Below are 15325 nucleotides of genomic sequence, written 5' to 3'. Positions count from 1 at the left end.
GTATTTCCAATTTTCAGTACTTTTACTTTTTCTCCACTACATCTCAACTTTGACTCCACTACAATTATTTGAAAACCTTAGTTACTAGTTACTTTGTAGATTTAGAATATTATTACAAAACATACATTAACCATTTCAGCCCTATATACATAAAATAACCGATCTACAAGCTCACAATGTGACGCATTGTAAGCTTGTAGATCTGCTATTTTCTAAAGATTTTTATACATTTGAAAATGTGTGACATTCTGCATGATGAGTACTTTCTACTTTTGGTACTTTAAGTACATTTTGATACCAATACTTTTGTACTTTTACTCAAGTAAATTTAGAATTCCGGACTTTTACCTGTAACAGAGTATTTCTACATTGCAGTATTGATACTTTTACTAAAGTAATACTAGTAGTACTTTTTCCACCACTTGTTTTTGTTAACTTTATATTTTTGTCCACTGACTGACACCAAAGCCATTGCAATTGTGTCCAATTATGTGGCCTTTCTTTTGCAGATAGCGCTGGGTGTGCATGGCCGTGACCAGAAGGATTTCCCTGGACCCGAACGTCTCCTTGTCGGCTCCCCTCCTCACGTACCATTTTTTACTTTTAGATTAGTTCGTTAGTTGGCGCCCTAGAAGTGTTAGATACTTTTATTGGTTGTATTGGTAGTATTGCATTTTAAGGACCACTGACCAGGGCTTTTATTTATTAAAGTAACATACCGTTTTGATCTAATTTGAGCCTCTGTTTTCAGTGCTTTTGTGCTCTCTTGCAAAGTTTTAACAAACCTGTGTAGTCATTTTTTAAGTATTTAATTAGAGAACGAGTGTTTAGAGACAACTCCTGGAAGAAAGATTGAAAAAGCTCACAATGTCAGCCTTGAATCTTAGTCAAATATTTGTAGGCAACTATTCTTGTTTACAAAAAATATATTTTAAAAAAAATGTCTTTGGCGTGCGGTGGCGACCCCGAACAGGCCACAAAAGAAATTGCAGTGTTCATACCATCAGATCTCACTCCAAAGTTTCTGAAAAGATGTCAGCCCTGTTTAACTGTATAGAACTGTATAGAAGCAGGGTGCCGTAGAAAGAGATCCCAAATGCTCTATCAAAGTAAAACTCCTGTACACAGATGCTATTTTATATCAAATAACTTTATATGACAGACAAATCCACAGGTTGGACACCACAGAGCCGTGTCATGTTGGTCGCTGATAACTCTGATAAAACACAGTCACCACAGTTACATGATTCATTCTATCAATAATGCCACTATCCTTATTAATAATTCTCTGACAACTTTTAGTGGTGACGGTACAGTCGCATATTTACAAAACAAACTTCAAGTTCAGCTTTATACAACCAAAGTGCATCAGATATAAAACTGACATTAATATACAATGCGTCATAAAGATACATTTACATTTTGGGAGCGTTTGATACTAAAAACCAGCCATTTTTAGGTAGTGTCGTATTCTGAACCAGTTATCAGAATAAAGTTCTCTTATTTACATATAAAAACATCTGTACCAGGTCACTCTGGCTGTTATGATCCTCACATTACCTGTCTAGGTTTTACACAGACCTCTATAATATAATTACTTATAACACAGCTTTGTTGAATAGAGGATATGCGTGTGACATCATCATCAAACCCGGAAGTTATGCAGGAATGCCTACTGAGTGTCAAAAAAATACTTTCTGGCCTTGACAGCCCATGCATCCAAACAGAAAAGTCATATCTGATTGCATTAAACAACATTAAACAATGTTAAACTCACTTTGCATGTTGCTTTGCCACTCGATGTGCCATTCACTTTAAGCATGCGCATATCCTCTAAACTCGGTTCTCATTAGTCAATCAAGGTAATCTGCATTCTGTAGGCCACTGCTCTGCCTCTGATTACGTTGCTATTGGCAGCGGAAGCTTGTAAGCTAATAATATCATCTTTAAATTCATATTTCATGTCAAATTATTGACTTTGTTCGTAAGTAGCAGTGTAATAAGCAGGCAAATGTGCATACAATGTCCTCTCACTGTGCATTATCCTTTACATAATGAGATGTGCTTTGAGTTGAAGGTATGGGTTCAGCTGAAAGATGGGATGCTAAAGCCTGAGTTCTAGTTGCATGTGGGTGTCGTCAGTGGTGGAAAGTAACTACTCAAGTACGGTACTTAAGTACAATGTTGAGGTACTTTTACTTCACTGGAGTATTTCCAATTTTCTATACTTTTACTTCTACTCCACTACATATCAGGGACAAATATTGTACTTTTACTCCACTAGAATTATTTGAAAACTTTAGTTACTAATACTTTGTAGATTTTGATTATTATTACAAAACATACTTTAAAAAATCGTTTGAAAATAGCCGATCTACAAGCTCACAACACATCGCATCGCGACATGTTGTGTGCTTGTAGATCTGCTATTTTCAAAAGATTTTTTAAATACATTTTACACATAATGATAACTTGTAAAACGGGACATTCGGGACATTCTGCATAATGAGTACCTTTGGTAAAGTATATTTTGATGCCAATACTTTTGTACTTTTAATTTTGATTAACGGACTTTTACTTGTAACAGAGTGTTTCTACATTGCAGTATTATACTTTTACTTAGGTAAAAACATGTAGTACTTTTTCCACCACTGGCTGTCTGAAAATAGCAGATCTACAGGCTACAAGTTACAATGCATCTGCAGGGCAGCTATTTTTGGCGAATAAATCAGACTTGATATCAACTAGGGAAATTCAAAATGTCTTGCAGTAACAGTGGAAGTTGGTTTGTGAGCTGCTATACGTTCCATGATGCAAAAGCCGGCTAGAAGCTGTGCAAACATTTTTGTAAAATGACCCAGTGAGTTTTCACTAGGTACTGTCAGTCCAGTCTCTCTCTGTCATGATCTACATTTCATCTCTTTACAAAATACCTCACATCCCCCGCTCTCCTGACAAACCAGAACTCTCCTTCTATACTTTCCTCCTCTGCTCTCACTAATAATGCAAATTAAAATGTTAAAACATTTGCTGGTGGGCAGTAACAGTCTGGCTGTCTGGGGCTGTAGGGTCCCTGAGTGAAGTGGGCTGTCTATAAGAGTCATACAGCCAATTGGTGCCTTTATAGCTCAGCTGCTGGCTTCCCATTGGTCACTGGCTCCTGTTCCTCCTTTTCCTCCTCTCTCCTCCGACGGTTGAAGAAGCCCAGCTGACAGATTAGAAATATAATTAAAATATGCATGGAAAGAAAAGGCAGATTCTAAACTGTGCGTGCGTGTGTGAGAGTACCTTCCAGAGAGCTAGGACCAGTAAGGCCAATAGCAGCAGGCCTCCCAGTGAGCTGCCCAGTATGACCCAGAAAGGAATAGTCACTTCATCCTCTCTACGCATCTCCAACACAATCTATATAACACACACACACACACACACACACACACACACACACACACACACACACACACACACACACACACACACACACACACACACACACACACACACACACACACACACACACACACCTTAATAAGTTAGAGGAGTGAAGGCAGACCTACACAGCTTTAACAGTGTGTTTGGACATTAAACATGTTGTTCAGAAACATTTTTCCTGGAGTTTATCATCTCTTCTGGTTGTTTTATGATGTTTGAGTGATGAGTTTTCAAGATGAAGGAAAAAGTGATCACATGGCTGAACATATCAAATGACCATCACGGCATTGAAAACCGTTTACTGTTTTCTGACTTTAGAATGATGAAGAACATAAAGTATAAAATTATATTCTTCTATTCAATTTAAGCTATGTATATTCCATTATATTATAATGGAATATACATAGATTACGTATATGGTAATGGTAGTATGTATACATTAAGATTATTGTAATACACATTTTGGACTGCAGATGGCAGCATTGTTGTATCTCTGATACTTCTCCACTGTCAATCAATGTGCTACAGAAATGCAACAGAAATTAGGCTATTAGGGGAGAGTTATTGCATTATTTGTTAAAGCATTTTCTTTATTTTGACAGTAGTAAAGCTGATAGGGAGACCGTGTAGAAGAGACAGACAGAAGAAAAGCTGAGAGGGAGACAGTGTAGGAGAGACAGGTTGGGAAAGCTGAGAGGGAGACAGTGTAGGAGGGACAGACAGAAGAAAAAAGGGAGAGAGATGGAGACAGTTGTGTTTTTTTCCCACAACTGAAGCAGTGATACATCATCTTGTGTTGTACTGTATTGTAGTTGTGTGTCAATGTATTTTGTTGGTGTGATGTTGTGTGATACCTGTCGAAGCGGCCGGTCCTCCTGTAGAAACATGGGACTGGAGGGACTCAGCTGGATAGAAGCAGAGACCAGCATGCCTAGAGATCTGAACTTCACCTGGTACACCATACAACACACACACAGACAATGAATGATTACATCACTTGGTACCACAATATAAATCAAATCAATGGTACAGAAATATACACATAAACAATAATGGTTTAATCCATTGATCAGATCAGAATAGACTACACGTCTATTCTGATCTGATCAATGGATTAAACCATTATTGTTTTGTATGTGTGTATTTATTTGTTTTTTATAAATACTGTGTATTTAAGGACAGATTTGTTGCACAGGGAGGCAAACTGTAGCCAATTTTGGTTGAATACATTGGAGTCAATGAGAGCCAGGTGGACCAGCTTATGAACGTACACGATTGAACGACTGCGATCTTTGTAAAATACTCGGCCCAGGAAAATAAAAGAAGACATCGTTTTCTGCTGTGTTGCTTTTCGATGTGTACACTGTATAATTTTATTGAGGTAGCCTATCTAAAGAGCACAAAGTATGTTTCTGAACGTGCCAAAGTATCGCGAGACTGTCGATCATTAGTCTCGCGTAGCCAGACAACTGTTCCACAATCTCCGAATACTATATAGAGTCTGGAACTACATCTCCCAAAATCCGAGAGAAGAAGCTGGCACTTCCGTTCACGAAAATATATTTGAAAATATCTTTACATTTAATTTTTTTATTTCCATTTCTGCTAAGCAGCAAGATATATATACTTAGATGATTTTGATTCATGTTAGGATAATTTTGCACGACTGTAAAGACGAAACGGAAGTGGGGAGGAGGCTTCATATCCGCTTTATATTTTAATCATGATCAGAGCATCCAAGTCCCAGACTGTATGACCCGAAACATTCGAAAATTGTGGGAGGCAACAGGAAATAGTGTTTGTTCACAAGCTGGTCCAGCTGGCTGTCATTGAGTCCAATGTATTTCACAGAACTTCCGGATCCAGTTTTGCCTCCCAATGGCGCCTGATTGGCCCGTGGACTGACCCTTATGCCAGCAAGACGTCATCTTGAGGCAAAGAAACCAGTGAAGTAGATTGGCTAATGAGATTGTTCACCCCAGAACAGAGACACTAGGGCTCATGTTGTTAGCTAGTAATAAACCTGGGTCACGGATGGACATATGGAACAATACAGACAAACATAACCTTGTATAACAATACACAGAGTAAGACAGACAGTTACAACCTCACCTGGTACAACACACACACACACACACACACACACACACACACACGCACACACACACACAGACAGACAGACAGACAGACAGACAGACAGACAGACAGACAGACAGACAGACAGACAGACAGACAGACAGACAGACAGACAGACACACACACACACCGACTTACAGACAGTAGAGTGTGGAGTTGTAGTTGTCCTCTGACCATCACTTTGACTTCTCTGTAGGCAGGAACACTCAGTCTGCACTCAACACCTATACTCACACTGTTACTTTGGTTCTACAACAAACACACACACACACACACACACACACACACACACACACACACACACACACACACACACACACACACACACACACACACACACACACACACACACACACACACACACACACACACACACACACACACACACACACACATTTTTGCCGTCACAATGAGTTGCGTACCATTATCCTTTGTGATTAAAGGGTGACTAAACTACTATGGCCTGTGTACAGTACTGTATGAGAGAAATGAGCAAAGTAGAGAGACAGGTGGAGTGGACAGACATGCATAGAAACAGGTAGAGACAGACGGACAGAGATGCATTGAGAGACACAGGTAGAGAAAAGAATAGAGAGACAGACAAACAGACAGAGGCATGTATACACAGAATAGTAAAGGTTGGAATTCAGTAGTACCAGCTGTGAAAGGTGAGACAGGTCTTCTGGGGTGTGAATGGAACTCTGCTGGTCGGGCACAACACAGTGAGAGGCTGCTGAAGGCTGAGAGGAGAGGAGATAGAATAGAAGGAACAGAGGAGAGGTCATGTAAGGGTTATGTCAACTCAATTGAAATTGACACATCATTGCTGTCAGGCAGAAACCGTGTATCTCCATATTTCATCTTTTTGAGTGTCTTTTGTAAATCAATGCCCTACATCCTCGTACAAGTGTGTCACACAAAATTAGTGAAAATAGTACAATGCATACTACAATAATACAATGCGTTGCGAGCTTATAGATCTGCTATTTTTGCTTTTTTGAAAGCGTAAGTGGTTACGTGTGTCTGTGGGTTTTATAAATATTTAACCAATGAAGTATTAACAAGAGTTTATGACTAAATAACTACATTTGATCCATTGGTAAGGTTCTATTTGCCATTTCCTGATATGTAACGGGTTTGGACATACAAGGTTTTTGAGCACAAGTGTGGTCTCACCGGCTCAATGCTGTAGTCTGTGATGTTCACTAGCTGGTTCCCAGAGGGGGTCACGGCCCAGACATCAACCCAGAACATGACCTCTGACACAGAGAAGAAGCCCAGGTTCTGGACCTGCAGCAGGGAGAGCAGGGATCAGCATCAACACATGGTTCTTTTCAACTACAAAGGAACCCAGAACCTTCCATAACCTGAAACTTTCCAGAACCCGTTTTTTTTTTTACGTTTCCATTATAACCAGAACCACGCCTGAAGGAGGAGGTATACGTCATAAAAAAAACTAATTAAAAAACAGAAATAAAACTGATCTACAAACTCACCACACGCCGCAGACGCGTTGTGTGAGCTTGTAGGTGTGCTATATATTCGCTATTTTAGGAAAAGAAAAAACTTGGGATGAGTACTACCTGAAACTGAGCCATAGCGTATGATGGAAACATATCTAGAACCTGCAGAAAGACGACTGCACGGCACGGTGTGGTGCCCACTAGATGGATAGTAACCAATAGAGCCAATCACTATTGGTAGTCTCCCCAGCATTCACTACTACCGTCATTGTACAGTTTTTTTTTTTTTTTTTTTTTCAAAATGATTAACGGGGGAAAAAAAGGAAAATCGAACAAAAGTTTTCAAAATAATTTCATATATGAGAAATAAAAGAAAGAAACCTTTAAGGAGTAGCCAAGTGAAAATAGCCGATCTACAGGCCCACAACGCGTCGCATCGCGACACGTTGTGAGCTTGTAGATCTGCTATTTTCGATAGTTTGGTTCCCACTAGTTTGGGAGACATTAAATTCCCCTTTTGGGTCTCGAGCTAAAAGGTTTGGGAACCACTGCTCGACTGGACTTGGTTGGTATTGTGGTTGTAGTAGGTGTGGTTGTGTTGGTGGTTGAAGCTGTGAACTGTAGCTGAAGTGTGTTGTTGTGGTTGTAGGTGTGTGGGTGGTGTTGTTGTGACTGACCTGGTAGGTGAGGTTGAAGTCTGTCTGGCTCCAGGAGGCCGAGGAGGAACCTGCTCTGATGTCAAACTGAGGAGGAAGGCTGGCGTCTCTAATAGAGAGAGAGAGAGTTCATGGTTTAACTCATTAGATCGTACTCCCCTCCAGATAATTGTACTTCCTGTTTTTCCCTCAAATTGTCTCACCAAACCACGCACGGTTGTCTTTTGAAATTGTACATCACATTATACGCTATGGCAACCAGGCAGACTACGGCGATGTAGAGAGAACTTTAACAAGACACGGTCTGGCATGGCTTCCCTGTTGCTTCCCTGTGGATCTCTGACGCTAAATTAATCTCTGTACAGTTAGGCCTGTCACAATTATGACATAATCGCCGAATTGCAATTATGTTTTTGCATAGTTAAAATTAATTAATTTTTTAATTCATAATGTTCAATGACAGAAATGTTAATCACAATTATTTGAGTCAAGTGAAATTTCATAATGTATCACGTATCTCGAGAACCGTCCAACCGTCCGACCGTCCGAGAATTGGGTGCCTGGTGTCGAGTCAGTCAGATAGGCAGGCGGTGTGTGTGTGTGTGTGTGTGTGTGTGTGTGTGTGTGTGTGTGTGTGTGTGTGTGTGTGTGTGTGTGTGTGTGTGTGTGTGTGTGTGTGTGTGTGTGTGTGTGTGTGTGTGTGTGTGCGTGCTTGTTGACATTGATTCACCTGGTAAACAGCAGGTCAGCCGGGTATCTCAGAGGGAGGTGCAGGTCGCTGATGTTGTCTTCTGGGAAACCCTCCTCCCCCTCACTGGTTAACACACAGACACACACACACACACACACAAGGTCTCAAGTCATTGGTAAACACATAGTGGGGGGTCTACAGCACTGTTTCCCAAACAGCGGGTCGGGACCCATATGTGGGGCGTGGACCAATTTGTATGGGTCGCAAGTAAATACCCATTCATTTTTTGTTTCTCATCCTGGTGGAGTGTGGTAACGATCGTCTGTTCCTTGCCACTACCATCACAAGTTAAAAACAAAACAAAACTTTTTTTTCAAAAGAATTATAAAAATGTAATAAAAGATCCATTAATTAGAGGGGTAAAATACTAGTATTAGTGAAAATAGCAGATCTACAAGCTCAAAAAACAAGATCGGCTATTTTCACTAGTTCGGGTCCCGGGGAGACATCAAAAATCTCTTTTGGGTCTCGACTAAAAAAGTTGGTCTACAGTACTGTACATCCTCATTATAAGAGTGAACGGCCCTGGCCTGGATGAAATGATCCTCCTGCACACACACACACACACGCACACACACACACACACACACACATACACACCTGCCACTCTCCATGACAACCCGTACATGGTCCAGGACGATGGAGCGACTGAACTCAAACTCCAGACGGAAGGACACCTGCCAACACAACAGTCACAGTGTTTTACGGTCGCTATGGAAACATTCACATGGCACACTGTTGTCGCTATGGAAACATTCACATGGCATACTGTTGTTGTTGCTGTGGGAACAGCTACTGTACATGATTTATTATTGTCACTGGAAAAAGTTACTGTTAAAGGGCTTATTACTATTATTACTAACTATACAGAAACAGTCACATGATGTATTACTGTCTTTATGGTGAATCACATGATGTATTAACCCATGTAGTTCCTGTCATTGCTATCCCCGACATCGGCGATTCTCAACCTGTGGGCCATGAGGATATTGCAAGTGGGCCTCCAAATAATTGTCAAAACACTAAGATTTCATTGATAATATAACTGATAACATATTTAAAAGTAATTGTATATTTTTCTTTAACGCCTTGAAAACGTACTTTTCATTGTGATACCGATTAATAGGAACATAAAGCATCCTACTTTAGTTCCATTGCTCTAAGCCAGAACACAATTGATTGATTGATCATTAAACTAAACATGCTCTGAAAATGTGAAAATGCACACGGCCCACCCATCTGTTCAGATGGGTGGGCTATAAAGGTTGGGAACCACTGCCCTATTTGTTGGTTTTGGGGAGGGTGTTGTAGAGTCTACTTTACACCCTGTGTAGACAACCTGGCATGGCCAGACTAATATCACTGCGTAGATATCACATCAGATATCATTGCGTAGATATTAGTCTGGAACGTCTATTAGTCTGGAAATCTGGTGTGGAAGATTCATTTCCAAGGGGCTGTTACAAACCAATTCAAACGTCACAGCAAAAAATGTCACACTTTGAATAGTGGGCTTTGATTGGTCAACCCACAACTCTGGGGTGAGCGAAATGTAATTCAAACCGAGGAGTGCCAGACCAATCTGCCCAGGGCAATTTTTTTTTTTAGCTGTGGCAGATTCGTCTGGTTTCCAGGCTAGACAATCACATGTCTCCTCTGATACATATGGAGTCACCAGCCACTACTTTTCACCTGACAGTGAGGAGTTTCACTGGTATTCTTCCCAACTCCGCTCTCTGCTGAACAGACCAACCTGCTAGTGCAGTGACAGAGATCACCCTCCCCTGCTGGCTTCCCACCCGCGAACACGGCCTATTGGAGCACCCGGCCAAGCTGGAGGAACTGTGGAGGAATCAAACCCCTATCTCCACACACAGTGGTGAGCAGCAACTTTACCCCTTGCACCACCCAGACGCCCCTTGTATCATTGTTTCTATACTATCCAAAAATATGATTTCAGCTGATTTCACAAATCAACACACCTCCAACCAGAGAGGAGGAACTCAAATTGAATGTTGTTAAGTTCTACAGCTCAGATGTTCCCCCAGCTGACAGGCTGTTCCAGTCAGCGCTCTGCCTGTCTGCCCCTGGCTAACGTCCCACAGCATCCAGCAGCCAACGCCTTGTAAAGGAACAGCCAGTAATAACCTGCTGCCTGGACCAAGATAATAAAACAGACCCTTTTCAGACAGGCAGCTCTGAAGTCAGCCCTCGGGGGCCCTAGAGAGAGAGAGGGGTGGGGCTGTGATCAGGTTTATAGGAATGGTCGTTAGGCTAATGAGCCACCAAGTCAATGGCTGCTGTTCAAAGCATATTCCTTTTCCTGTTTAATAACTATTATTAGTCGTATTGTGTAATAACTCTAGAAATTGATGTAGTAATTGTATTCTATCCTGCTGTAATCGTCCTTCGTCAAATACCTAATCTGTAAAACGTTACAGCAACACTGTTAATGACATACTAGTCCAATACATTTAATGGAATTCAGTGCTGATGTTTTTATATGCGATATGTTTGCGCTAATCTCAGCATGAGATTATGAATGGCAGATCTGTAGTTTAATAAGCATCCATGTTCTGGGGAGAACATTTACCAAAAATAGCAGATCTACAAGCTCACAACGTAGCGCGTTGTAGATCAGCTATTTTTGGCGAAGAGATTTGGTGTAGACTGATACAAAGCGGTACAGACTAGAGCCAACCCGGATCCAGTTTACTAAGTCTAGAGAGTTTAAGTGGTTAACCACTTAAGCCCTATTTTATACTTTAAACCATTTTTGAAAATTGCTGAAGTGTAAAAAAATAAAGAATAAGGATGCCAGATTGAAAGTGGTTCACTTCATCATGGAAAAACTAACATTCATACTCAGACTCAAAATTGGGAAAAGTGGGATTTCTTCCTTCAGTCCATGGACAATGTATGAAACAAACCCCTAAAAAACAACAACATTGTACTAAAGTAATAACCGTAGCAATTGAGTAGAATGCAGCCTTTTTGTCTGGTCTTGTCATGTCTTTCTTTTTTGTTTGTACCCTTATGTTTGTTTTCTTGAAATCCTTTTTCAATAAAAAATAAGTGGCGAAAAAAAGAGAAAGTGGTTAACTTCAATATGTATTGTTATGATGAATGTACTGGTCCTTACCTGGGCTAACGACTTCAAGAAGGGAGTGCTGATATTACACATCTTCTGATTAGGCCGTCTCTCCACATTGTGACACTCCATCTGAATATCTGATTGGTCCTGTGTGGAGAGGAGCTGCATTTAATGTCATGAAAGGTGCTATATAAATAAAATATTATCATTATTATTATCATTATTATTAGCATTAGTACCTACAGCAAGGGTTCCCAAACTTTTCAGGCCACGACACCCCCAAAATAATCATAATGATATTTGAACTGGGGACCCCCCACCCTGACAAGCACTTGGAATTGTAGGCATTACATTTAGTTCCACAGATAAATATTGTGAGAATATTTCACAATGTTTGCCTCTTTTTTTACGTAATATTTGACAATTAATGGGCAATTTGTTATTAAAAAGGTGTTAAATTAAATTAAATTAAATTATAACTTTAGAAATGTGCATATACCCTGTATACACTTATACTATATGTTGGTTGGTTTACTGTTGAGTGAGAAAACATCTGGGGACCCCAAAATAATTTGGGAACAGTGTAGGTGTGTGTGCACTATACATGCCCATAGTACCACTCAGCGTGATCTAGTATGCGAGTGACGACACTAGCATAGACTCCCATTGTAAGAATGGAATGCAAAAATGCTCTGTCTATCTCTATGAGGAAGTTCCAATCTTTGGAACTACAGCCCATAGCAGCCCGAGATCAAAGCGTGAAGGAACTCTCTCTCTGTGGGTCTGGTACCACTACCCCTTGACTCCACCCCTCCATGACTGGCTCCTCCTCCTGTACCTTGACGATGAGAGAAGAGAAGGCTAGGTTGGTGGAGTAGCTGATGTTCAGTGTGGCTCTGTAGGCGTTCTCTCCCTGGTTCTCCAAGCTAGCGTACACCACCACCCTCCTCCGCCCGGCCTCCACCACGTACCCGGAGTCCAGGGACGCCCCCTGGTGGCCACACAGAGACCAGCCAGCTCTCTCCTCCTTCACACTACAGAACTGTCTGGGATCATAGAGGAGAGGAGAGGAACCATTAACACTATACTAAGATAACATGTGGATGAAACATGTATCGTTGCCATCGGGCAGAAACCGCGTGTATCTCCATATTTCAGCTTTTTATGTTTCTTTGTAAATGAATGTGTATGTTGTGAGCTTGTACATCACGCTGATTTGGAAACATTTTGAAAGTCAAAGTTAAAGTAGTTAGGTCTGCCGTATTATTAACAGTATTAACAAGAGCTTGTGACTAAATAATAACTTAACGATCCATTGGAATACAGGTTCTTTTTTAATTTTGGACATACAAGGTTTCCACCTGTGAGTAACAAAATGTGTGTGTGTGTGTGTGTGTGTGTGTGTGTGTGTGTGTGTGTGTGTGTGTGTGTGTGTGCGTGTGCGTGTGCGTGTGTGTGTGTGTGTGTGTGTGTGTCAGACCTGACTTTCAGCAGGTCAGTGCGTGTTTGCAGGATAAGGTCAGGCACACATCTCTCTTCCTGTTCACAGCCGTTCCAGAAGGGAAGCTATGGGGAGAGACGAGGATCAAAACACTTCCGTCTGAATAAGTATTACACGATGGGAGTCATATCACATATGAAAGTCATATCAAATCTTGACACGTCTTGGTTGTGTGACAGTTGACACTAATACACGTTTCACATTAAGTTTCACACACATTTTCCACTCATGTCCCAAAAGGCAGGAGAAATGATAGAAGCATTTTGTATGTTTTTGAACTAGAATCAGGTACCAGGCCAGACCTGGGTTCTGAGGCTTGTCGGCCAGTCTGGGTCCAACACCGGACCCTCATCTGGGGTCTGTAGGCCTGTCTCCATGAAAACCATGATGGGGCGACCATAATCTGTCGTCTCCTGTTGGGAGGAGTGAGAGGGAGAGAGAGAGAGAGAGAGAGAGAGAGACACAAAGAGAGAGAGATTAAGCTAAAATGTATTTTATTGTACCATACTGTATGCTGTCTGTCTGTCTGTCTGTCTGGCTTGTCTGTCTGTCTGCGTCCCTTATTGACCATGGAGCTCAATGAGCTCACCCAAGTTGGTGCCTCATGCAGTACATCAGTGATTCTGGGGTGGTCCCCAGATGACAGTAAAGTGACAATTTAAAGACTTTTAATACCCTTTTAATACCAAAAAAATAGAATAAAAAGAAATGAAATGAAAAAAGAACATTACTGCATCAAAAGTAGTCAACAAACTATACTATGAAAATATTTTAAATTGCCGATCTACAAGATCTACTGTACAACGCCTCGCAACGTGAGGTGTTCTTGTAGATCTGCTTATCTGTGGAACCAAGTGAAACGTAACGCCTCAACTCCTACAATTGATTTGATTTGATTTGATGTACAAGACTGGCCTCCAAATCCAACAATTTACAAGATAACATGTAAAATTGTCTGATAAAACCAAATTATTGTCCTCCTATGACTGAATGAGTCTCGTCTTGTCCTATTCTACCTGGACGTAGAAAGACAGGCGGTCACAGTTCTGCTGTCCAGTCTGCAGGGTGAGTCTCCTGGGCTGCTGTTGTCTCTCTGACTCGTCCAGAACAGCTCTGGCTGGGAACCTCTTCTCATCCAACACCACACTGTACCATACCTCTGAGGAGAGGAGAGGAGAGGAGAGGAGAGGAGAGGAGAGGAGAGGAGAGGAGAGGAGAGGAGATTCAAGAGGGTGAGAGGAGAGGGGGAGAGACCTTTAAAATGTATGTACTGTATGTTGCTAACATCATCACACTGTATTCTTACATTCTTTGCACTTAAATGAAAAACACTTCAACTCCAAGAAAGGCTTTTTAGAATAGGCATACAAAGTGTGAAACTATGGAAAATATGCCCTTGTGATGTATTTCTCAGCTGTCCCAGTCGGTCTGTTAGACCTCGACCTGTCTCCGTCCAACAAGCAGTCTGTCTGTCTCTCTGGCAGCAACACTGACTCACAACTGTTCTTAAGTGAGTGTGTGCTTTATAACAGCTTTGGGAGGCTGAGGTAAGACTCATTAAATTGACACAGAGTTGTTTTCTTTATTTTTATAATAATGACACGCTGGCATATTGTGGAGTACAAGTGTAACTCTATAATATGAGCTCACTGTTGGTTACAGCTAGAGCCAGGCCGGGTTTTACCGATAATAACAAAACTAGGAATGACAGGTTGAAAGTGGTTAATAAAATATGTGTTTTTCAAATTGATTAGAAGATTTTGCTCTATTTGACAAAACATCGATGGGCTAGGACTCTCCAAAATCGGGATCGGCATTGGACCCAGAAATCTGGCATTGGTTGGGCTTTAGTTACAGGCAGCTAACCAAGTAGGCTACTGTCTAACAGCCCTGACCTGAGACACAGGAAGAAATGGAAAGACAGACAGACAGACAGACAGACAGACAGACAGACAGACAGACAGACAGACAGACAGACAGACAGACAGACAGACAGACAGACAGACAGACAGACAGACAGACAGACAGACAGACAGACAGACAGACAGACAGACAGACAGACAGACAGACAGACAGACAGACAGGAACAAAGAATACTTGCAGTATTTCATAATTGTGGTGTGTATTACATGCATGCATGTGTATGAATGTGCAGGCATCTGTCTGTGTGTGTCTGTAGACTGTCTAATGGCATCCAGATGAGGGGTCTGATGGATGGATGGATGGATGGATGGATGGAGGGGTGGATGGAGGGATAGATAGGAGACAGAAGGGATGGAAGGATGAAGGGAGGGA

General features: G+C 41.3%; 1 protein-coding gene across 1 annotated transcript in view; it reads right to left on the bottom strand.

Annotated features, from left to right (window-relative positions):
• Positions 1–2364: 2364 nt before the first annotated feature.
• Positions 2365–15325, bottom strand: part of LOC308091891 (integrin alpha-11-like) — a 53578-nt gene continuing 40617 nt past the window's right edge. Inside the window, exons 17-30 of the mRNA XM_080437636.1 lie at positions 14047–14189; positions 13333–13443; positions 13010–13095; positions 12368–12575; positions 11578–11676; positions 9036–9112; positions 8415–8498; positions 7706–7793; positions 6742–6855; positions 6222–6305; positions 5704–5814; positions 4284–4379; positions 3289–3402; positions 2365–3208 (exon numbers count right to left, since the gene is read on the bottom strand). Of these exons, the coding sequence (XP_080293762.1) occupies positions 3122–3208; positions 3289–3402; positions 4284–4379; positions 5704–5814; positions 6222–6305; positions 6742–6855; positions 7706–7793; positions 8415–8498; positions 9036–9112; positions 11578–11676; positions 12368–12575; positions 13010–13095; positions 13333–13443; positions 14047–14189 (1502 nt within the window). The 3' untranslated portion in view covers positions 2365–3121. The remainder of the gene's footprint in view (positions 3209–3288; positions 3403–4283; positions 4380–5703; positions 5815–6221; positions 6306–6741; positions 6856–7705; positions 7794–8414; positions 8499–9035; positions 9113–11577; positions 11677–12367; positions 12576–13009; positions 13096–13332; positions 13444–14046; positions 14190–15325) is intronic.

The sequence above is a fragment of the Gymnoscopelus braueri genome, assembly GCF_963280865.1.
Source record: "Gymnoscopelus braueri genome assembly, chromosome: 9".
NCBI lineage: Eukaryota > Metazoa > Chordata > Actinopteri > Myctophiformes > Myctophidae > Gymnoscopelus > Gymnoscopelus braueri.
The sequence above is the reverse complement of the archived record's forward strand: the minus strand, read 5'-3'. Positions and strand labels throughout refer to the sequence as shown.